The following is a 22,739-nucleotide window of genomic DNA, read 5'->3' as shown; positions in this document are numbered from 1 at the left end:
TACCGCCTTTAACCTAAATATAGAGTAATCTAGATTAGTAGGTTGATAATTATCGTCTCGGTAGCTGTTTGTAAACGCTTTTCTATTACCCCTTCTGTTGGGTGAATTCTTTTTATAAAATTCCGATTTTTCGTTTCATATTTCAGTCCTTTTTGCCTCATATTTTTAGGGGTGTTACATAAAGTATTTAAACCTCACGGCTAATTCGAAGATCGAGCATTTGTGTTTATTATATTTATTTTGAGTTTGTGGTTGTTATACCAAATGAAGAGGAAGTAATACGGGATGATAACCTTGCATGAGATTGAGCTACAAATCTCCTTATCCGCTGCAAATCTCCAATACTGCGGCGCGTGCGTACACACACACACAAGAGTTTTGGTTGATCAAAATGAGAAAAAGAATTGAGACTTCTACCCCTTTAGACTTCAATTTACACAATTAACTCCTGCACAAACACCGATTTCAACTTCACCCTTCTACTTCATTAATTTACCAAAATTTCAGAAACTTGAGTTATTACAGTTTAACCCCCAACCTGACCAGATGACCTATTTTAATAAAAAAAAACTATAGAACCAAAATTCGGACCAAATATAATAGGTTTTGGTTCTGTTATTCGACGTTGTTGGTCTGGTCTATTTATGCAAGTTCATTATTCAACTTGCTGGTTTTAAAGTATACAGGGATTGCAGTAACTTCATATATGATTGATTTTATATCTATTTAATATATGTTTGCGTTATAAGTAAATCAAATCTCCGGGGAAGTGGAAGAAAAACGTTATATTTTATACAAATGCTGATTATGAAGGTTATTTCCTGTATGATTATAGTTGCATAACTTATCCAAAATTCCAGCCACGGATAATATAGTGTTATTGAATGAATTCTCCAATATAGACCAACACTTTAAATAAGACCAACCAATTGCTAGATTCGAGCTGCAATATAAGCAACAAGGAGGAAACATGTTGAAATAAACTCATGTATGTCATCATTAACATCTTACAAGACGATAGACGAGCAAGATTTAAAAAATGACCAATGAACCAATTTGGACGAGGGTCCCAGTCTACGTATTCTCTAATTCCCTCTCTTGATATGCTTTTTGTCTCATGGCTTTGATCATATTTAGTCTTCGGCCTTGAGCCGACTGTTTAAAAGGCTGAAAACAATATAATATAATAGACTTGGAATCATGTGAGACCTAAGGTTTATTGCGAGACCCCGTAAGACCAATCCTCAACCCTTGGATTAGATCTATAATCTGAACATTCATAATCACAAAATTGCCACGAGACTTCTCAATTATCACAAAATTACCACTGTGCAACTTTAGACCATTAGATCATTAGCTTATAAAGTTGATCGATGAACATAAATTGGTCTTACGAGTCTCACGAAAAACTCTTGGTCTCACGTGAATCCAACCCTAATATAATATTTATCAATGTTTCAGTTAGTCATACCAGATATAAATTTAATGAATGTCAAACTCAACATTTGGATCCATCTGTTATTTTTAAAACTGAACTATTTCGACAAATTCATTTAGATCATATTAAAACTAGAGTGAGATATGCTTTTTTTTTTAACAAATTCAAAATTAATTTATCGCTGAACCTTTTAATTGAAATATATTTAATACATATTCTTTAATAACATATATCAACTGACCAGTTCTACCGAACTCAACCGAGGTGGAGTAATTGAGGGAACAAACAACTGGTAGATTCTAATAAAATTGCCGTCAAATAAATTCAAAACGGAATCTAATTTAATATGAACCAACCGTTCAAGAATCTGTCTATAAGAAAAAGATCATTACCATTACTGATTTGTTCTTTTCTGATTATATATATATATATATATATATATATATATATATATAGTCTGTTTGACGATTATATTTAATATTAACCAAATATTTAATGAACAAGTAAACCGTTGTTTGATTTTTTGAAGTAGGTGACATGAACAATGTGACAAAATATATTTAAAATGACAAAAGTATTTAAATCAAATTATATTTTAGTATTTATTAAATTATATTCATGATTTAAAATAGAAAGAATATATTCTCTCGGTTTAATCGTATTCAAACGAAGTTTTCGTGAATTAATAAACAATAAATAGAAATAAACAGATATCGAGATATATATATATATATATATATATATATATACTAAACAAATTAAAATTGCTTGGAGAATTTACCACCAACCACAGCCATGGGAGTATTTTATTTAATTTATTCAATTATTTTTATTTTATTTATAAGGTTATTAGTTTAAATCATATAAACTAATTGATTGAGATTATGATTGTAGATGAGTTTGGTTGGTCGGGTTAAAGACATTTGAACAACCTAATTCAATGTTTATGGTTTGAAAAATCTCAACCCAACTCAATTCAATCAAAACTACAACTTAACCTAACCCAAACCGTTTGGGTCAGGTTGAATCGTTGGTGCATCATTTTATAATTTAGGTAAATATTTTGTTTAAACAAAATAAAATGAAAATGAGAACATATAAAAAGGCTAATAAACTCGAAAAAAGATTAAAATTTCATGTAAATAAGAAAGTAAAATTACGGGTGAAATTGTAATATAATTTTGAATATAGTTAATTACGGGTTGGTCTAATGTCTAATGTACATATATTGACTTGACAGTCATATTAAACCCGTAGTATAGAAAAAATATCAGGTTCATCGGTTCCAACCCAATGTCTAATGTACATTGGTTAATTTTTATATATAAATATAATTAATTTATTATAATTTATATACTTATGAAATATTATTAAAATTTATTTATGAAATAAATTAATTATATTTTATGTATAAAAATTAACCAAAATAACTATTTTATATATTTTATATTTCCTTTATAAAATTAATATAAACAAATATAAAAGGAAAGATACATCAGTAACTCGTTAAAGATACAAGGTCCCAAGTCGCAACGGACGAAAAAACAAAACACACGGCCAGATCATCAATCTATCGTCATATCGACACGTGGCGCTCAGCCATCGGCTCCTGCCCACGGTGAAGCTATGGTTTAATGTAAATTATAATAAAATATAATCAATATAATATATTTTTCTTATAATCTTTTCGAAATTAAAAATCAAAACAAATTTCTATAAGCAACTACATCAAATTAAAAAATATATATTTTAATATTAATTATATTATTAAATTCAATATATTTAATATGTCAAACTCTTAATTCTTTTTAGACCTTCCATTTTACGAATTTTTTTAATTACTTTTTGGTTGAAAAACCTTTTGGAAAAAAAGCAAAACACTATTAAATGTAGCTTTTAAAACATGCTTGTAAATTAACGAACAACATTTTTATCAGCTAAATAATATGAAAAAATTAATATATTTTAATTTGATTTTTATTTTGAATAACGTAGTTTTAAAACTTTTATTTTGGTACTTAAAATGTAAAGTTTTAAATATTTAAGTATACGGGTAACATGTTGAAGCATTAACCGGTTATAATGTTGATGTGATGAGTGATGTGGTATCCAACTCAGTATTATTTGTTGACGTGGTTCATGACATGGATTTTTTTAATATAAAATTAATATTCAATCGGTTATTCGGGTACTTAAATGTTTAAAACTTTATATCTTAGATACCAAAATAATAGTTTTGAAAGTACATTAACTAAAAAAAGATCAAGTTAAATTATGTTATTTTTTCATGCAGGTTACCCTTTTTATTATATTTCTTTTATCAGAAAAAGAACTTTAGAATATACTTATGTTCTTGATAGCTTTTTCAACATTTAGGGTTTTTCTGGTCTTATATTTATTTTAATTTATTAATTAAATTTTAATTATATATTAAAATTTTAATTTGAATAATAATCAGAAAAAATGAAAAAATAAATAAGATGTATATAAATAAAAACACAAAATTTTGTAGAAATATAAATGTAAAAAATTGCAATTTTGTTTTTATTTCATAATTATTTTAGAATAAAATTCATAATATCTATACTATATTATAAAACATTTAACAAAAACTTTTAAAAATTATTTTTTATGCATGAAAAATTGTTTATTGTTTATTGATACATATTACTTAAAATTCAAAATTACAAGTAAAATGTGTATAAGTACAATTTATCAAAACTTCATATTTGAATTCGTGTAACTAACTGCAAATAAACATAATTAAATTCAAAATAAACTTCTCATCTTAAATACTTAATTATGATCATTATAGAAAATTATATTATTAAAAAAAATTACTCTGTTATTAAATCTAAATTAAAATATACTAAAAAATTAAATTAAAAAAATTACACAAAAAACTAGAACTTTTATATATATTTCAAACTTTTATGATATTTTTAAATTTATATTGTATTAAAAAATAAAAATATTATCAATTTATCAAAAGAACATAAAATTGTATTATAACATCGACAAAGACAAAAAATAAAACGAAACATTAAAATCGAGATGTATTTCGCTGCATTGCACGAATACTCTTCTAATGTATTTAGAATATAGTTACACTGTAAGAAAATCGAAACCTCATAAATAATTTTTACACGTTTAAATTGAAAATTGTATAAGATGCATTGATAAATCTTAAAAAATAAAGTAATAATAATTTAAAAACAATATATGGGACCATCAAACATTTGAAAAACCATAAATAATTTTTTGAAAATTCTTCAAATTTGAAAAAGAGTAAATTACGTTTTGTATTATTACGGTTTATTAAAAATTACGGATTTCGTCTTTATGGTTTCGAATTTTCAGTTTTCATCCCTATGGTTTGTGATTCATTTTTATGTGCGTTCCTGAGGCTATAACATTACTTTTAAGTATAAGGGATTAAAATAGAAATGAAGTATAAATCATATGAGCGAAAAATCAATAAAATTTAAATCATAAAGGATGAAAAAAGGTAACGAGTTATCAACCATAGAAATGAAATTTGTACTTTCAAAATCATAAGAATGAAAATAGAAACTTTGAACAAACCACAGGGACTAAAAACATAATTTACTCTTCCAATAATTATATCTTCTCGTTTTTTTTATCGAAAATCTCCGTTTTATCTATTTTAAAGTATATGTCATACTTCAAATGCATGTTTAGTATGCATATTACACTGGATTTGACTAGAATCGAGTTGATTGCTTAAATAATTATGTATGATTTCAAGGTTTAATTTAACATTAATAATATAATAATTCAGAGCATTTTCAACGTATTTTCTATACTTTTTCTTAAAATAGACAAACAAAAGTTAAAATCATCAAAAAGAAACTAATTTAACTAACAATTTATTCATTTTGGAATGCAGCGAGATACATCTTGATTTTAATATTTTATTTTATTTTATTTTATCTCAATCAATGTTATAATATGGTCTTATGTGATTTTGAAAAAACAATGATGTTTTTATTTTTGATTAAAATATAAATTTGTGTAATTTTTTAATTATAATTTAATTTAAGTTCAATAACAAAGCAATTTATATTTGGTTTAGTAATATAATTTTTTTTATTAAAATAATAGTTAAGTATTCTTTTATAACTCAATGATTATTCTAATTATATTTTAGATTTTTTATATTTAAAATGAAATGTTTATCCTGTATTTGATTATGTTTATCTGCTGTTAGTTACACAAATTCAAATATGGAGCTTTAATAAGTTGTACTTACGCACAATCTACTTGCGATCTTAAGTTTTAAGTAATATGCATTATTAAACAGTACTTTACGCATAAAAAATAGGTTTTAAGAATTTTTGTCAAATGCTTTATAATATAGTATATATAATATTCAATAAAACCTGACAGTACCCGTTTCGGGAACGTCCAGTGCCAAAGTCACTGAATGGATAAGTTGTCAATCCCTAAAACGAAATATGTAATGTACTTTATCTGTCATCCCAACAAAATAAAAATCAAATAAATTTAATGTGAAATGATAATATAATCAATTTCATTGATGGAAACATTTAAAAAAACATTTATTTTTAATTGAACAAATATTATAATTTAAAGATTTTTTTATCTTATGTCTCCTACTTTCTTTTCTTTTGGGATAGTTTTGGATAATCTGTTGAAACATAAAATAAGTTAAAATCTATGAGATATTCACTTTTTCCTTTTTGGATAATTTGTCAAAGATACTTTTAAAACATCTCCAACAGATTCTTTAAAATAAAAAAAATTGGGATTTTTGTTTCAACAGATTCTTCAAAACCTTTCTCCAAAATAAAGAAAATATGAGAAAAATTGATTAAATCTCTAAATTTGAAGATTTTGCCAAAAAAATGATTACCTATGAAAGAGTAGCTATCATTTATTATTCCTACCAGTAAGAACCTTTAAAATTAAGTGTATAGAAATTTTTTTATAGAAAATATTTAATATTTTAATAATATAATCGATATTGTATTCTTCAAAATGGAGAGGTTGTTGGAAATGAATATAAATTTTATTTGGAGATTTTGATTTTTGATTCTTCATTTTGAAAAATCCATTGGCTGGAGATATTTTTTTAATCAATTTTGTCTCATTTTCTTGATTTTTGTTAGATCTTTTTTGGTGGGACAAAAATGTACTTCTGTTCCACCGAGCTCATATTTTGTCACGGACTAATGTCGTAAAACAAAAAGGTTTTGCACTGCCATGTTTCACATACGAAACACGTCCTAACTTCCAAAACTGCATATTTACTAAAACAAGCTGTTGAAACATTTCATTTTAACGAATCAAAATGGAATCAACTTTATTTATGTTAAACATGAATTAGGCGCTTGTTTTGAGAATTTGTTCTTAAAAACAAAAAGTCATTTGATTCATCATTTTGCACTTTGTCGTTTATATTCCGATGTGCTTTCTTTTAAGAACCCATAAAGTAGTGATAAGTTTGAGAATTAGTGCATCATGTGATATTTCATATGGTTTTTTCTCAAATAAGACCAAGGGTTTGTTTGGCTCATGCTGATAAATGAAAATGAAAATGAATTTTCATTCCTGTAGTTTAACCATGAATGAAATTTTGGGCTTTTGAGGGAATGAACCCATTATATTATAGAAAACCAAACAGTTTCTTTTATTTTCATTCTCATTTAATGCTCAATACCTACCAAGTACCAAACATCCCCTAAGATTTAAGGTGTATTTGGTTCACGCAATAGAGTGAACATGTGAATGAAAATGAAAAGGCTAGGGAATGAAAAGAGGGAATAATTCTCACTCCCCTCGGTTTAATCTTAAATGAAATTCAGGCTCCCGAGGGCATGACTCATTTGTATTTTATTAAATCAAACAGTTTCATTTATTTTCATTCACATTAATGACTGCTTAATATCTAAAAAACAAACACCACTTAGAATATTGATTAACATATTTTTTTTTTCACAATATGAATCTCTTAATATGTTTATGAAACAAAAGTTATACGTAATCAAGTTTCACATTGTTAACCGAATATATAAGAAACAAACACATTGCAAACCGAATAAATGTTCATCAATACATTAAATACCAGTCTTACATTCAAAAAATCATATAAAATAATAATTTAAAATAAAAGTTCTCACAGTTGTCACAATACATAAAATTCTCATTTAATTACTCCCCTCATACTTCATCAGTAAAAAAAAATTATATTTAAAAATTTGAACATATGATAACTTGTAGTTAAACTTTTTAATAAATTATTCACCAAATTAATTTACATTAAATATTATATGTATGTATATATATATATATATATATATATATATAGATATATAATTAATGTTTGAGGCTCTTGAGTGAAGATGGGGGTTTAAAAGGGACATCACATGTATTATGTATGTTGAATAGAGAGAGAGTATCAAAGGAGAGGTCAGGAAAATTTCAGAAATCCACGAATAGGTAACCTCCCAACACACACTCTTATCCTCCTATCTTCTTCTCCATCATCATATATCTCCGATTTCAACCAAATCCTTCACTAATTTTCATAAATGACCTTCTCATTTCGCCATTGAAGAACCCAACCACACTTCCGTTTTCTCAATTTGCAGAAAGCTATGGCGCCAAGGTCAGCCAGAGGAAAAGGAAACAAAACTAAATCTGACAAGAAGAAGAAGGAAGACAAAGGTGTTGGTCTAATCCTTATTATTATTCTAATCGCAAATTATTATCAACTCCTTCTGAACGCCGATTCTCTAATTGCTGTTTTTTTTTTTTTTTTGCAGTTGTTCCAAGTGTTATTGATATAACAATCATCACTCCATATGAAACACAAGTTATACTCAAGGTAGTACTACTAGTTATTTACTGGTTTTGCTTGATTTTGACTTGATTTCTTACGAAAATGCAATCTGTTGTTCGATTTCGGTTCAGTTTCCGACGAAAATGCAATCTGTTACTGGTTTTGTTTGATTTCAACTTAATTTATATCCAAAATGCAGGGTATCTCAACAGACAAAATCCTCGATGTGAAGAAATTGTTAGCTGTTAATGTCGATACTTGCCATCTAACAAACTACTCTCTCGCCCACGAGGTGACCTTCTCATGGAAAAACCATAATAATTGCGATTTATTTGTTTCTAATTAACTACAAACATTTATCATCTATAATTATTGATGATTAATAATTACTAAACCAGTTTTAATTCTTAATTATTGGTGTAAATGACGAACAACCATTTCTAGAGCCAAAATTCTGGAAAATAGTTGTGATAATTGATGAGCATTGAACAATTTGAACAGGTTAAAGGAGCAAAACTGAATGATAGGTTGGATTTGGTTTCTTTGAAGCCTTGTTTGATGAAGATGGTTGAAGGTAGGTTGTTTTCTTCACCAATATTTCACAAAACTATAAACCATAAATAATATATATATATATATATATATGTATATATATACACACACGTACGCATACAATACACATATACGTATGTATGTATTTGACGTATATTTTGATTATGAGTGCACGTTTTTTATCGTCATAATTTATCATCTGATCATCATTTATAATTTTTATCGTTTAATCTTCGAATTTGTAAAACAACGAAAACAACTCATAATTTCTGGATTTAGTTTTTGATTTCTAGATTTTTTTTATTTCTCAGGAGACATTTCCAATGAATATAGTGCTTTGTCTAATTTGATCTTTGGACACATGCATTAGCCAACTAAAATCTCAACAATTTTTCCATATAATTAAATTTTATTTACTCACTCATTTATATGTTCTCTTTTACTCATGTTCCATTTTTATAATGTTTTTTTTATCCTAAATGATTATTAATTTACTAAAATAACCTTTTAATTACTTAGGGTTGTTTGACAGTTGCTAAATGGTTTGATACAAAATGATTAAATAGTTAGAATGATTAGAAGACTCTTATGATATAGTGCAAAATGAAATATAATTATTTGGTACTTATTAAAAATGAAATTAAAGTGTCAAATAGTTAAGGGAGACCCAAGATACAAAATCATTCAGAAAGTTTTACAACCATTGAGAGATAAGACTTTTTTTTCTATCAAACAAGATTCATCTTTTAAAGATTCATCTTTTAAAGATTTAGAGACTGTCTTTTAATAAAACTATTAAAAGGTAAATAAACAACATCTTATTTTAAATAAAAAAAGTTATATATATATATGTAAAGGTATATTCCAACCAAATTCCAAAGAGGTAGATGACAATATATAATGTATGCCATTGTCGTACGCCTTTTCGATAAAAATATTAATTATTTAAAATTAAAATAATTTTATAAACCTTGGATCGGGATTTGATTATTTGAATTAATTAAAAAACCAATTAAATTTTACCACGTAAACTTAAAAACAATCAGGGTATTTTTGTCTTTTCAGTTTTATAAAAATTTCTATAAAAAATAGTCTTTAATATTCAGCTGAATGAATAAGATCCCTTTTTAAAATTCCTCACTGGCCCTTTTTTGTCGGGTACTTTCTGAATTAAATTAATAATGTGATCCAATACATGACGAAAACGTTTTCCTTTGACTTTTTTTAATTTTAATAGTGCAATTTGATTTTTTAAATATTTTTATTAATGATATTTTTCATGTTCTATTTGTTTGAAAAAAAATACAAGATAAATAATTTACTGAAAGTATTTAAAAATATAAAATTATAAAATTTTAATTATTGGGACACATGTTATTAAATATTTACACAATTGCCACTGACCATTTTCTAGAGGAGTATACTGAGGAGGCGCATGCGGTGGCGCACGTGCGGAGGCTACTTGACATCGTCGCGAGCACAACGCGGTTCACGAAGCCCAAGACCGGAAGAGGAACCACCGGCGCCGGAGCCGAAGCTCGATCCAAGAAAGGACGATCTCAAAATGTGCAGGCGACAACGGGCCGACCCATCTCCCCTCTGTCTGATGGAGGAGAAACCGTTGAAAATGGCGGTTCTTCTGAAACAGAGACAACTGTGGTTACAACGTCTCCGGTGTCGGAGAACCTCGACATGGCAGCCATTCATCCGTTTCCTAAGCTCTCTGATTTCTACGAATTCTTCTCTTTCTCAAATCTATCTCCTCCTATCTTACGTAAGCCCTAGAGTTTTTATTTTTATTTTTTGAGTTTTGGTTCTCATAGTCGATGACCTCTTGTTTTTTTGATCCTTCAGAGTTGAAAAGAATTGATCATCGGGATGCGCAAGAGCAGCGCGAGGGTGATCACTTCGAAATGCAGGTTCTCTCTCAAACTCACACATTAGTTCCCGATGCGAAGCTCATTCGCCATAGAATTATACATTGTTATCACTTGTTTTTCAAATTCGAATTCAAAAATATTTCGAGCAAAAACAGTGAGTTATTCACACAGATGATGATATCTTCGCGATATGCAGATTAAAATATGCAACGGGAAGTTATTTCAAGTAGTTGCATCCACAAATGGCTTCTACGCCTTGGGAAAGCAGTTTTTGCAAAGCCATTCCCTGGTGGATCTTCTCCAACAGCTCAGCCAAGCTTTTGCTAATGTCAGTACAGTGTTTCCTTTTCTGTTTCATTTCTAGACATAGTGTCCTCGCTTCTTGAAATCAAAAGAAATTTCCATGGGCGACATTTTAACTTTGAAGTCGGAATTATGCAGGCATATGAATCCTTGATGAAAGCATATGTAGAACATAATAAGGTAATATCTATTTGTTTGTTTATCCATGAACTTGATTAAGATTATGCTGGAATGCGTCTGTGTTGATGCTAGAAGAGTGTATTGAGAAATAGAAGTTATGATTTTTTCAGTTTGGTAATCTTCCATATGGTTTTCGGGCGAATACTTGCCTAGTTCCTCCATCCATTTTGGACTCGGGATCAAACTTCCAGCCACTTCCTTCTGAAGATGAGAACTGGGGTGGCAATGGTGGAGGCCAAGGGCGGAATGGTCAACATGACCGTAGAGCATGGGCCACAGAGTTCGCAATATTGGCCAGCCTTCCTTGCAAGACTGAGGAAGAAAGGGTGGTTCGTGACCGAAAGGCGTTCTTGCTTCATAGCTTGTTTGTTGATGTCTCTATCTTTAAAGCTGTTTCGGCCATACGCAAAGTCATGGATAGTGTTGCAACATCGAATTGTCCTCCAGGATCAATCATGTGTGAGGATCACGTGGGGGACTTGTCTATTACAGTGAGACGAGATGCAGCTGATGCAAGCTCAAAGCCAGAAGTGAAGGTAATTGGAGTTGGATCTCCTAGCATGTCTTCTGGGGAAGTTGCTCTAAGGAATTTACTTAAAGGAGTGACAGCAGATGAGAGTGCAGTTGTCCATGTAAGTATGCTTTGACCCAATTTGGTTCAATTCTCTTTGTTGTAAGGAGTATGAAGGACTGGATTGTTTTGGATTTTGGACGCACGCAATCTTCAACTCATTCAGCTGCTGGTTAGGAAAATCTGAATAAATGCAGTCAACTTTTGCAGGACACCACCTCTCTGGGTACCGTGTTTGTAAGGCATTGTGGATACACAGCAACTGTAAAGATCGTTGGTGACATCAAAAAGGCTAAGTTCATGTCACAAGATATCGCAATTGATGATCAGCCTGAAGGTGGAGCCAATGCCCTTAACATTAATAGGTATGGACTTTAGATCTCATTTGTACTCGTGTAAAGCTTAGCTAATTAACAGATTCATTAGATTAAAAACTGCTATTTCAAAGCTTCACAATTGTATTTCTAGAGGTTAGAGCTCCAAATCACAATAACACAAGATTACCTAAAATCATTGGTGTGATTTAATACTTGCTTCCCTTCCCATTTAGAAATCTTTCATAATAATACTTTAGAAGGACAAGTTAGACGGACATGACCTAGTATACTTACTGGTTTTGTATGGAAACTTTTTACAGCTTAAGAGCTCTGCTTCACAACTCGAGAGATTCTGACTTGTCAGGATCCCAGTCACCCCAGTCTGAACAGAGCAGTTTTGAGTCTTCAAGGTGTCTGGTTAGACAAGTAATAAAAGAAAGTCTGAACAACTTAGAGAAGTCAGCAGATTCTGGGTTGCCTATCAGATGGGAATTGGGCTCTTGTTGGTTGCAGCATCTCCAAAAGCAGGAAGCTCCAGCAGGAAACAATTCAGAAAGACCCAACGAAGATAAAGCTGAAGCAGTTGTTAAAGGCTTAGGAAGTCAATTTAAAATGCTGAAGAAGCGGGAAAAGAAGCAAAGCGATGCTGATTGCTCGGATGATACAGAAGAAAGCAATTTAGGTCAAGAAAGCAGTGTAGGAGAGCCAGACAGCAAAGAGTCGAGTTCGGAGTCAGAGTTGAAGAAACTGATTCCAGAAGAAGCCTTCTTAAGGTTGAAAGAAAGTGGAACTGGTCTTCACTTGAAGGTTTGTTCATCTTTATAAATGTGAAGGCTTGAGACGAACTTCTTTACTTTGTTTGAAAAGGCTAAGTGCTCTCAATGCTTCTTGTAACAGTCAGGAGATGAGCTTATTGAGATGGCGCACAAATATTATGATGAAGTCGCATTGCCTAAGCTGGTACTATTCTTTGTACACGACTAATTAAATCATAAGGGACATCACCATACTTTGACGTCACAATAAGAACTTTGATCCTTGTTTTAGGTAACAGACTTTGCATCACTTGAACTCTCTCCAGTTGATGGACGCACACTCACTGATTTCATGCATTTAAGAGGATTACAGATGCGCTCTTTGGGACGTGTGGTAAGAAGGCTCTCTCTCTCTCTCTCTCTCTCTCTCTCTCTCTCTCATGTCCTATAGCCAATGCTTTTTATCTCGATGCTGACTAGGCCAGAGTCTTAGAATGGTCAATGTTTATCTTAAATCTTCACTGTTTGATGTAACTTTTGGTAATGGACAAAAGGATGTTAAAGCGTCTGTATCATTAAAAAAATTGTTATCGTCTTCCCCCTATTTGGGATAACGTTCCAAGAATTATCATATATAACAAGTATCTGACTTGTAATCTAATTTTACTAATTAGGTTGAACTTGCTGAGAAGCTTCCGCATATACGATCACTATGTATTCACGAGATGGTGACACGTGCCTTTAAGCATATATTTGAAGCTGTTATTGCCTCTGTCAAGAACTTTGCGGAGTTGTCAGCAGCAATAGTCTCAACCTTGAATTTTTTGTTTGGGGTGTGGGCAGCAGATAATAGAAGTAAAGTATTTCTTGAAGATCAGAGCCTTCAATTGCAATGGTTACAAGCTTTTCTATCTAAAAGATATGATTGGAAGATGAAAGATGAATATCAACACTTGAGGAAGTTATCGATTCTCAGAGGACTGTGTCACAAGGTACCATTTGGCATCACTTTTATAAGTTTGTGATTCTATGGAAAAAAAATTGAATGCTTATAGCTTCACCATGTCCAGATTGGATTGGAATTGGTTCCAAGAGACTACGATATGGGAAGTCCAAAGCCATTTAGGAGTTCTGATATTATCAGCATGGTTCCAGTATGTAAGGTAGATGTCTCCCTCTCTCCCTCCCTCTCTCTCTCTCTCTCTCTCACACACACACACACACACAAGCGTGCAACATGCATACACAACAATTTAGCATTGTACTAATATATGGATATATATAACAGCACGTACTATGTTCCTCTGCTGATGGGCGGACGCTACTGGAGTCGTCCAAGATTGCTCTGGATAAAGGAAAGCTAGAAGATGCAGTTAACTGTGGAACCAAGGTAACATTATGTGCTGGAAAATAATCAGAAAGTTCCAATCTCTAGATATCAGAAGTTGTTAACATTTTCACATGCAATATTCAAGGCACTTGCAAAGATGATAGCTGTATGTGGTCCTTATCACCGCACCACCGCTAGTGCATACAGTCTCCTTGCAGTAGTTCTTTACCACACTGGTGACTTTAATCAGGTGACATATTATTGCTTCTTTCTTTCTTGGTTTAAGGGGGTAGAGAAAAAATCAAGAGTTTATGATCCATGGAAAATATATCTTTTTGTGTGTGTATGTATATGTATATATATATATATATATAGAGAGAGAGAGAGAGAGGGAGGTTCAGGGAAAACCCCCAAAAAAATGAAAAACTGAGGAACACCTTGTAAACATTCATTTGTACAAGTAATTGAAGCTGTTTTTTGGTTTTTATGCATGTGTGCATGTTATGCACATGTGAATACCGGACAAATTGCTTGCAAATTATTTGTATGCACATGTGCATACTGTTCAGATGAACTGTTACCAGGGTGTTCCTTAGTTTTTCATTTTTTCGCGGTTTTCCCTGAACCTGACCCAATATATATATATATATATATATATATATATATATATATGTGTGTGTGTGTGTGTATATATATATCGTTTTAAAAGATTGGACATGTTTTGTATAAGGCTTCTGTTTCTTGCATGATAACAAGTTCACAAACCCCAAAACTGGGATGCCTGACTCGTGTGAATCTTGTGCATAGGCAACCATTTATCAACAAAGGGCTTTGGATATAAATGAGAGAGAACTTGGGCTTGATCATCCTGATACAATGAAAAGTTATGGGGATCTCTCAGTTTTCTACTACCGTCTCCAACACATTGAACTGGCACTTAAGTAAGTAAATCATAACGGATTATTTTGACTAGGTTTATTTGGCCTTCCACTTGAAAGACGTTTTTGCTTTTAAGAAGACAAGGATTATGCTCTCCTTTGACGTGCTGCTGATAATTTTCACGTTGTGTTTCACAGATATGTCAACCGTGCTTTGTTCCTTCTGTATTTCACATGTGGACTCTCTCATCCTAACACGGCTGCAACTTATATTAATGTGGCTATGATGGAAGAGGGAATGGGCAATGTTCATGTTGCTCTTAGATACCTGCATGAAGCCCTAAAATGCAACCAAAGATTGCTCGGAGTGGATCATATACAGGTCCCCCTCTCTCTCTCTCTCTCACACACACACACACAACACACAAAGATCTACAGGAAACAGACATGTATACATTACTCTTGCAATGCCTTTTGAGACTTTGAGTAAATATCTTTGACTTCCGTTTACAGACAGCTGCAAGCTATCATGCGATAGCCATAGCTCTTTCACTGATGGAAGCTTATTCCCTGAGCGTGCAACATGAACAAACGACATTACAGATTCTTCAAGCAAAATTGGGAGCAGAGGACCTTCGTACTCAGGTGAACATCCTTTCATCATGCTGGTTTTAGTGATGATATTGGCTTCCCTTCCATTTGTTCTATTCATAATCTAGAGCTTCACCATGTTCTTGTTTTGCAATCAATCTTATTTCATATCTTCATATGGGAATATTTGACAGCATGTGATGTATGTTGCTTTAAATTCTATGTGATTATGACCCATATCCTCATTAAACACAGGATGCTGCTGCATGGCTTGAATATTTTGAATCAAAAGCCTTAGAGCAGCAAGAAGCAGCAAGAAACGGGACTCCAAAACCAGATGCATCCATTGCCAGCAAGGGTCACCTTAGGTATTAATATGGTATATCCATTTTACTCGATGTGAACTGTCCAATAATATAACTCCGAGGACCAATTTTGACTTTTTTCTTGCAGTGTATCAGATCTACTTGATTTCATAAGTCCAGATCAGGATTCCAAGGGGGGAGACGCACAGAGGAAACGGCGTGCCAAGGTAGTTTAGTACCGAGTTATATAGAAGTAGCAGAAGAAAATTTTCAGTTAGATGTTATGATCCCCCAAAATGATTGCTTCATGATGAACCAATATACTTTTAAGTACTTTAACTTGATCCACAAACTGCATCTTGAAATTGGCAATGGACAGATTGCATAAAATGGAGAACATTGACGGGTGTCGAGTTCGACAAATAATAAAGTCCTATTTACCACCTGTTAAGCTTATTAAGTTGAAAACAAACACCCCCCAAGGGAGGTTTTATTAACTATAAGATCATCTTAAAATGCATGGAATTCATTATAAAAATAGGTTCCAATATGCATTTATGAAGCATGTAGTTTGAAAAATGTCTTTTTAGTACACATCGTGTATGTGAAATTTGACGTGCTTATGAAAGTACGTATTTCATAATAGATCTTTTTCAAACCATAGATCCTTAAACCGACAATTTTAACCATAGGTTCTTAAATGTGAGGGATCAATGAAATTAGTTTCTTTATGCAGTTTGAAAGAATCCACTATTCTTATGTTCTAATTGACCATCCTGCTTTGCTTCCGTTATCTATCAGGCATCAGCAGTGGGTGAGAAATTTCATGAAGTGCAGACCGATACAAGAAACGATGACACTGTAATTCATGATACCATGGAAACCACTGTGGCAAAAGCAGAATCTACGATTCATGAGGATATATCAGATGTGATTGTCGAAAAAGTGAAAGGGGGCAATAATATCATTAAAAATGATTCATTCATCACAGAAGAAATTGTTCAAGAAACAATCTCTGATGAAGGATGGCAAGAAGCAAACCCGAAGGTGCGGTCAGGAAATGGTGGTCCCAAAAAGTTTGGCCGAAGACGGCCGGACCTGACTAAACTACACATTAATGGCTCGGAAAACACTAACAAGAGGGAGGTAATTCAGCAGGGGCAGAAAATAACACCAAGAACAAGCTCAACAGATTTATCTCAGCAAAAGCAGTCAAAGACAAGCTTGACCGGGGGCGAGGACTTCACTAAGCCCCCCATAAGGACGTCAGTACCCAGAATCTCCCCTCGGGTTTCCCCGAGTGCAGCAACCGTTAACGCCATGGCTTCAAAGTCTGTGTCATACAAAGAAGTTGCAGTTGCCCCACCAGGTTCGATCCTAAAGCCATTACTTGAGACGGTAGAAGAAGTTGAGAATCAGGAGAAGGTAAAAAACGAAGAAATCCCCGTATCAAACGGTTCTGGTGATCCATCAGAGGCAGTCAAGAGCGAAGAACTTGATGTAGACGATAGGATACCAGATGATGAAGTTATAAAAGAAGTTGATATCGTTCATGAGAGTGCATCAAAGTTGGCAGAAGTTGAAGATGCAGAAGATCAATCTGGAGGTAACAAGGCTGAAAGTAGTAGCAAACTTTCAGCTGCAGCTCAACCATTCAGCCCAGCTGCTGTACCTTTGACTCATCCTCTGGCAACAAACGTGTATGATGTTATAGCCAGTCAAGGCATGTTAGCCGAGCCAGTCGGATTTCCACCAATTGCAGCTCGAGTTCCATGTGGACCCAGATCGCCATTATATTACCGAATGAGCCAGTCATTTCGCATGAAAAACGGGTTCTTGAAATATCAAATTCCTGGCAGTGGTTTCGGTAATAGCCCAAGAATCATGAACCCACATGCACCCGAATTTGTGCCGAAACGAGCTTGGCAAGGCTCAGAACCAGGTGAAGGTTCACAGTGTGCAACTAGCGGCAAAACCGAAGACGAAAGATTGAGAAAGACAAGCTCGGATGCCGAAAAGGCAGAACTAGCAAGACAGATTCTGCTTAGCTTCATTGTGAAGTCCGTCCATGATAACTCGGAGACCCGAATCGAGCCCTCGGAGAAAAGGCCCGAGTACAGCGATGGCTCAACAGATGCAATCGCGAAAGACAGTGCAATTATAAAGATTCTTTACGGGAACGAAGCGGAAGCGCAGAGCAATGAGGCAAAAAGTAACAAAAACGGAGACGGAGACGGAGACGGAGAAGGATTCGTGATGGTGACGAAACGACGACGAAACAAACAGCAGTTTGCGAGCGGGGTGAGTGGGTTATATAACCATACGACCCAGCAATCTGTATCTGCTTCAGTACGTTGATTGAGGTTAAGAATGGTTGGTTTTTTGGCAACATATCCGCAGAGGCTGTTGTTCTTCCTCTTTATGTAAAGAGGTTTTGTTTTTGTTTACTAATAATAATAATAATAAAAAAAAACATAAATGTGCATTACTCTTGCCTTTTATTTTTATTTTTGTTTGTGGTACAAAAAAACAATTACTACTTCCTCCGTTTCAAAGGAAATATTCACGATAAAAATGATACACAGTTGTAAAATACATATAATTGTTATTAGTGGTGTATCTTTACGATGCAGTATGGATGAATCACAATTTTGAAACATTAGTTTAGCTTTGAATCATGAGTGTGTGTGATTATTTTACAAGTCAACTAATATATAAAGTTGAAGACTAATATGGTGTATTAGTAAGATCGATTGGGAAAATAATTGCATACATGTTGAGTTTCTAAACTCATATAAAATTGAAGGGTTGGGGTGGGATACATGCAGGATGTGAAACCCTTTATGATATTGTTGCTTTAAATTTCGGTTTAGTTCAAGAGAAAGAAACTTTTGAGTTTGAATTTGGATTCAAAATAGGAAACAAACAAAGTGTCAAACAATTTTGAGAAGACTAAACATACATTTTTCATGTAAATATTGTTTATTTAAATCTGAAACTTTGACCAAACAAATGATATGTTTTAAGCATTTGTACATTATACACAATAACTTGTATTTAAGAGATTTTTGAATCTCTTACATAAATTACTAGTACTTTATGTTTTGAGACTTATAATTAAGACTTTTGGTCTAAATGCTTATTAATGTAGTATAGATAATTTTTAAGTAACTAATAAATAAATTTTCTTTATTATATACTTAAGGTAGAATATGAATTACATGCTTACTTTTGAAAATGAATACTAAAATAAAAATGTGAACACTTAATTTGAGAGGGATGGTTTATAATCGATTAATTTTATAGAGTTTAAGGATTAAATTTAAGAAAATGAAGTTTGGATAACCAGGAGTATATGTTCAAATAATATGAGATTTCTACGAATACTTGTTACAATCCATGTGGTTAAATTATAAAAGATAAATTTTATGAAAAAAGTAACGTACTTTAACTTGATTCTTATTTAGATAACGTACTTTTAAAACTTTCATTTTAGTATCTAAAATGTAAAGTTGTAAACATTTAAGCATCCAGATAACCGGTTGAATTATTATTCAACTGTTATTTCTTTATTATTATAACAGAAAACTATATAACATGAATCGATCGGGTAACCGACGCCACTTTTATGGAGAATAAGATGGGTCGTTTATAGGAGAATTAAGAGGAAATAAAACCAAAAGTTTGGGTTCGGATCCTCTTTTCGGACTCGGATGCAAGTAAAAACCCTTCTCAGCAATGGCTTTTTCTTCCTCTTCCTCCATCGGCGTCCCAGGGCAGCTCCCTTCACCACCACAAACATCCAGCGTCGACACCGGCGACGCCACCACCATCTCACCATCCGCCCTCACACTCCTCTTTCTTGCCGCCGGAGACATCAAAGGCCGCCGTGCCACATTTTCAACACTGATCTCGAGCTTCCTAATGGTTTTCCTCCGTTCATGAAGCTTATAACCGGATCTCCGGCGACCAATTTCAGTAAAGGTGGGTTTTCCGGCATGGTGGGAGGGGGTGGAGATTGGTAGTTTGTAGGCTGAAGCAGACGGTTGATAGAGGGTGGTAGCTCCGGTGAGTCGTTGGACGACGGCGCGGAAATTAGAAGGGTCGGTTTGGACAAAGGTGGTGGCGGGTTTTGAGTTCGGACCGAACACTTCAACATTGTTGCCGTTAAAGAAAGAAGCCATGAAAGAGACTCGAAATCGGAATGAAATAATTATTTCGAAAGAAACCAAGAAAAAGAATGTGTTGAGAAATGGATGTCATCAAACAATGGCGTGTTGATATATACTAAAGCTACAAAAATAACAAACCACGTCAAAAAGACGAAAACGACTCTATCGTGTATAACGTATACGGCTTAACAGGTAGACGTTAAACGTACGATGTTTCACATTATACTTCATAACATGTACTTTAGAGGTCGGGTCAGTAATTTCGGCACTGAACAATCAAACGGAATTTTTAAACTAAATCAGACAAATCTAGTATATTTCATCTGAAGATATGATTTAAAAGCGATAAAATGTAAAGTTATATACAAATATAACACGTCGTAAAAAGTAAAACGAATGTTTCTATAAATAACGTCGGGCTGAATAGGTGAAAAAAGGGGTGATCCATGTGGGTTGGAGTTTACAAATTGAAGTGGTTTTATCTTTATGTTGCTTTTGGTTGGTTTGTTGTGTAACTTCACCGCCACGGGAGATGCCTTTGTCTATTGCTTATTGATTAAGCTTCTCTAAGAGATCTTGTTTCAAACGTTGTAACGATAATACAGATAAGACCATATTTAATAAGGGGGTGTTTGGGATTTGCTTATTTGAAACTATTTATTTTTTTGTATAAAATTACTTATCAACTTATTATAAGTTAGAAGGGTTTAACTTTTTCAAAAACTTCTTATTACCAGTTTGACACCGGTATAAGTTGTTTATCCAAACACTCAAAAGTGCTTATTACTGGTGTCACACCGCAATAAGTCAATAAGTTGTTTTTATAAGTAATCCCAAACACCCCCTAAGTCATTTATAAAACGATTTTTTTTTACTGTTTCTTGTCATATTATCGCCAGCTCACCAAATTAAAAATCTACATTAAATTTGGTAATAATAAGTATTTATAAGAACCCCTTTTGTAAGTCTAATATAAAAAGCCGATAAAATACCATTTCATGCGGTTCAAGGTAAGAACCAGCGTTTTTTATACAGTAACTCTAAAAATGTGGGTCTTACAAGAACCTCTGATTAGAGATGTTGTAAAGCGATTATTTTTTATGATGATATAATGGGTTCTTACGAAAAATTAACTCACCCAACTCGTCTCTTTTTTACAGATGTTCAAAATCGTGATCATTGATTCAAGGATTCATTTCAAGTTTTTTGCTGTAATATGTATCTTGACATCTTATTTCTAGACTTAATAATCGGCTTATTGTAATAATAAATTAATCATTTTATATTGATATTTAGCTTTTAAATTTTAATTTAACGGTTATTTTAAAACTATGATCCAACATAATCAACCCATTTGGGTTGGGTTATACGAGAGGTGATCATTCGAAGGCTTGGACAGACCATGGGTCTAGCCTAACGTAATTATGTTGTTCATGGGTCTAACATAACAAACACAAACCTGTTGAACCGGGGTTTGAAACCAAACTTCTCCACAGGAGGTYGGTAGAAAGAGATTTCCCTAATGACAAAGCTTTTAACGCCGCCCAATATCCTTTCCTTTTCCAAATATTTTTACGAATACGCTTTTTTGATATAGAAGTACGCTTTTTTTAATTAAACTTTTTTTAACAAAATATTAATTATGTTAAAAGAAATTAATTGATTATAATTATATAACGGGCTGTGCGGGTATGTCTGGGTTTTTCCATAGCACAAGTCCGTCCATTAATTTGAATGGTCCCGTTCAAGCCTATCTTTTTTTTATTCAAACGGTTATCCAAACTCGTTTCTTCTAACGAGTCGGATAAATCGGGCCTCACGGTTCGTACTATCCATGAAATAGCTCTAGCTTATACCTTAAAAAATGTTTTGAACAAGTAATAAATTTCTAGATTGAAGTAGTAAGGAGTTATTTGAACGTTTTTAACCCAATCAGCTCGACCCGGTGTACTCCTATTTGAACGTAAAAGTACAAAAATCGACATAAATACAAAATGATATTAAAGAAGTGGAAATATAAAAAAGTTGACAAAATTGCTTTACGACTTAGAATGGTTTAGATTAAATTAACTATTTAAAAGTTCTCATTTTTTTTGTACAATTTTTTTAATTCAAATTTTTATTATAACTTATTTTAGGTCTAATAGCAAAGTAATTTATTTTTGGCTTAACAATATAATTTTTATAAAGATAATGATTCTGTTAGAACTCAATGATTATCCTAATTATATTTTAATTTTTTTCTATTTAAAATGAGATGTTTATCATTTATTTGATTATGTTTTTCTGCAGTTAATTATACGAATTCAAAAATAAAGTTTTAATAAGTTGTATTTAAATTTTAAATAATATACATTAATAAATAATACTTCATGCATAAAAAATAATTTTTAATTTTTTATCAAATGCTTTATAATATAATATAGATGTAGATAAACTCGACGACCCATTTATCTATACTATATTATAAAGCATTTGGCTAAAACTCTTAAAAACTCTTAAACTCTTAAAAACTCTTAAACTCTTAAAACTCTTAAACCCGTTCATCCCTAAACAATTTTATCCATATCCGATTTCATCTCATAACTGAATTCGTGTAACTAACTGCAGATAAATACAATCAAATACAGGATAAACATCT

The 22,739-nt window shown here is 32.3% G+C and overlaps 2 protein-coding genes across 2 annotated transcripts; one reads left to right on the top strand and one right to left on the bottom strand.

Moving 5' to 3' along the window:
* The first annotated feature begins 7,993 nt into the window (after positions 1-7,993).
* LOC112509579 (protein TSS) lies at positions 7,994-18,389 on the top strand. Its single transcript, XM_025114599.1, has 23 exons — positions 7,994-8,149; positions 8,248-8,309; positions 8,464-8,556; positions 8,766-8,838; positions 10,231-10,590; positions 10,671-10,735; positions 10,893-11,024; positions 11,138-11,179; positions 11,290-11,811; positions 11,961-12,115; positions 12,388-12,874; positions 12,965-13,027; positions 13,115-13,216; positions 13,497-13,814; positions 13,893-13,985; positions 14,111-14,212; positions 14,298-14,402; positions 14,960-15,093; positions 15,229-15,412; positions 15,544-15,675; positions 15,877-15,989; positions 16,075-16,153; positions 16,728-18,389. The coding sequence occupies exons 1-23, from the start codon at positions 8,080-8,082 to the stop codon at positions 18,282-18,284; spliced, it is 5,043 nt and encodes a 1,680-aa protein (XP_024970367.1). The 5' UTR covers positions 7,994-8,079; the 3' UTR covers positions 18,285-18,389.
* A 1,163-nt stretch (positions 18,390-19,552) lies between these two features.
* Positions 19,553-20,110, bottom strand: LOC112509218 (VQ motif-containing protein 31-like). The gene has a single exon (XM_025114074.1). It carries the CDS (start codon positions 20,108-20,110, stop codon positions 19,553-19,555), a length of 558 nt encoding a protein of 185 aa, XP_024969842.1.
* Between the last annotated feature and the right edge of the window lie 2,629 nt (positions 20,111-22,739).

This window comes from Cynara cardunculus, assembly GCF_001531365.2.
Source record: "Cynara cardunculus var. scolymus isolate 2C chromosome LG 3, CcrdV1, whole genome shotgun sequence".
Lineage (NCBI taxonomy): Eukaryota > Viridiplantae > Streptophyta > Magnoliopsida > Asterales > Asteraceae > Cynara > Cynara cardunculus.
The sequence above is the reverse complement of the archived record's forward strand: the minus strand, read 5'-3'. Positions and strand labels throughout refer to the sequence as shown.

Excerpts from the sequence above, each read along its gene's own strand:
- LOC112509579 (XM_025114599.1), top strand. The coding sequence starts at position 8,080 with ATGGCGCCAAGGTCAGCCAGAGGAAAAGGAAACAAAACTAAATCTGAC. Across the intron at positions 8,557-8,765 it reads ACTACTCTCTCGCCCACGAG|GTTAAAGGAGCAAAACTGAA; the intron begins GTGACCTTCTCA and ends CAATTTGAACAG. Across the intron at positions 13,217-13,496 it reads TGCGCTCTTTGGGACGTGTG|GTTGAACTTGCTGAGAAGCT; the intron begins GTAAGAAGGCTC and ends TTTACTAATTAG.
- LOC112509218 (XM_025114074.1), bottom strand. The coding sequence starts at position 20,110 with ATGGCTTCTTTCTTTAACGGCAACAATGTTGAAGTGTTCGGTCCGAAC.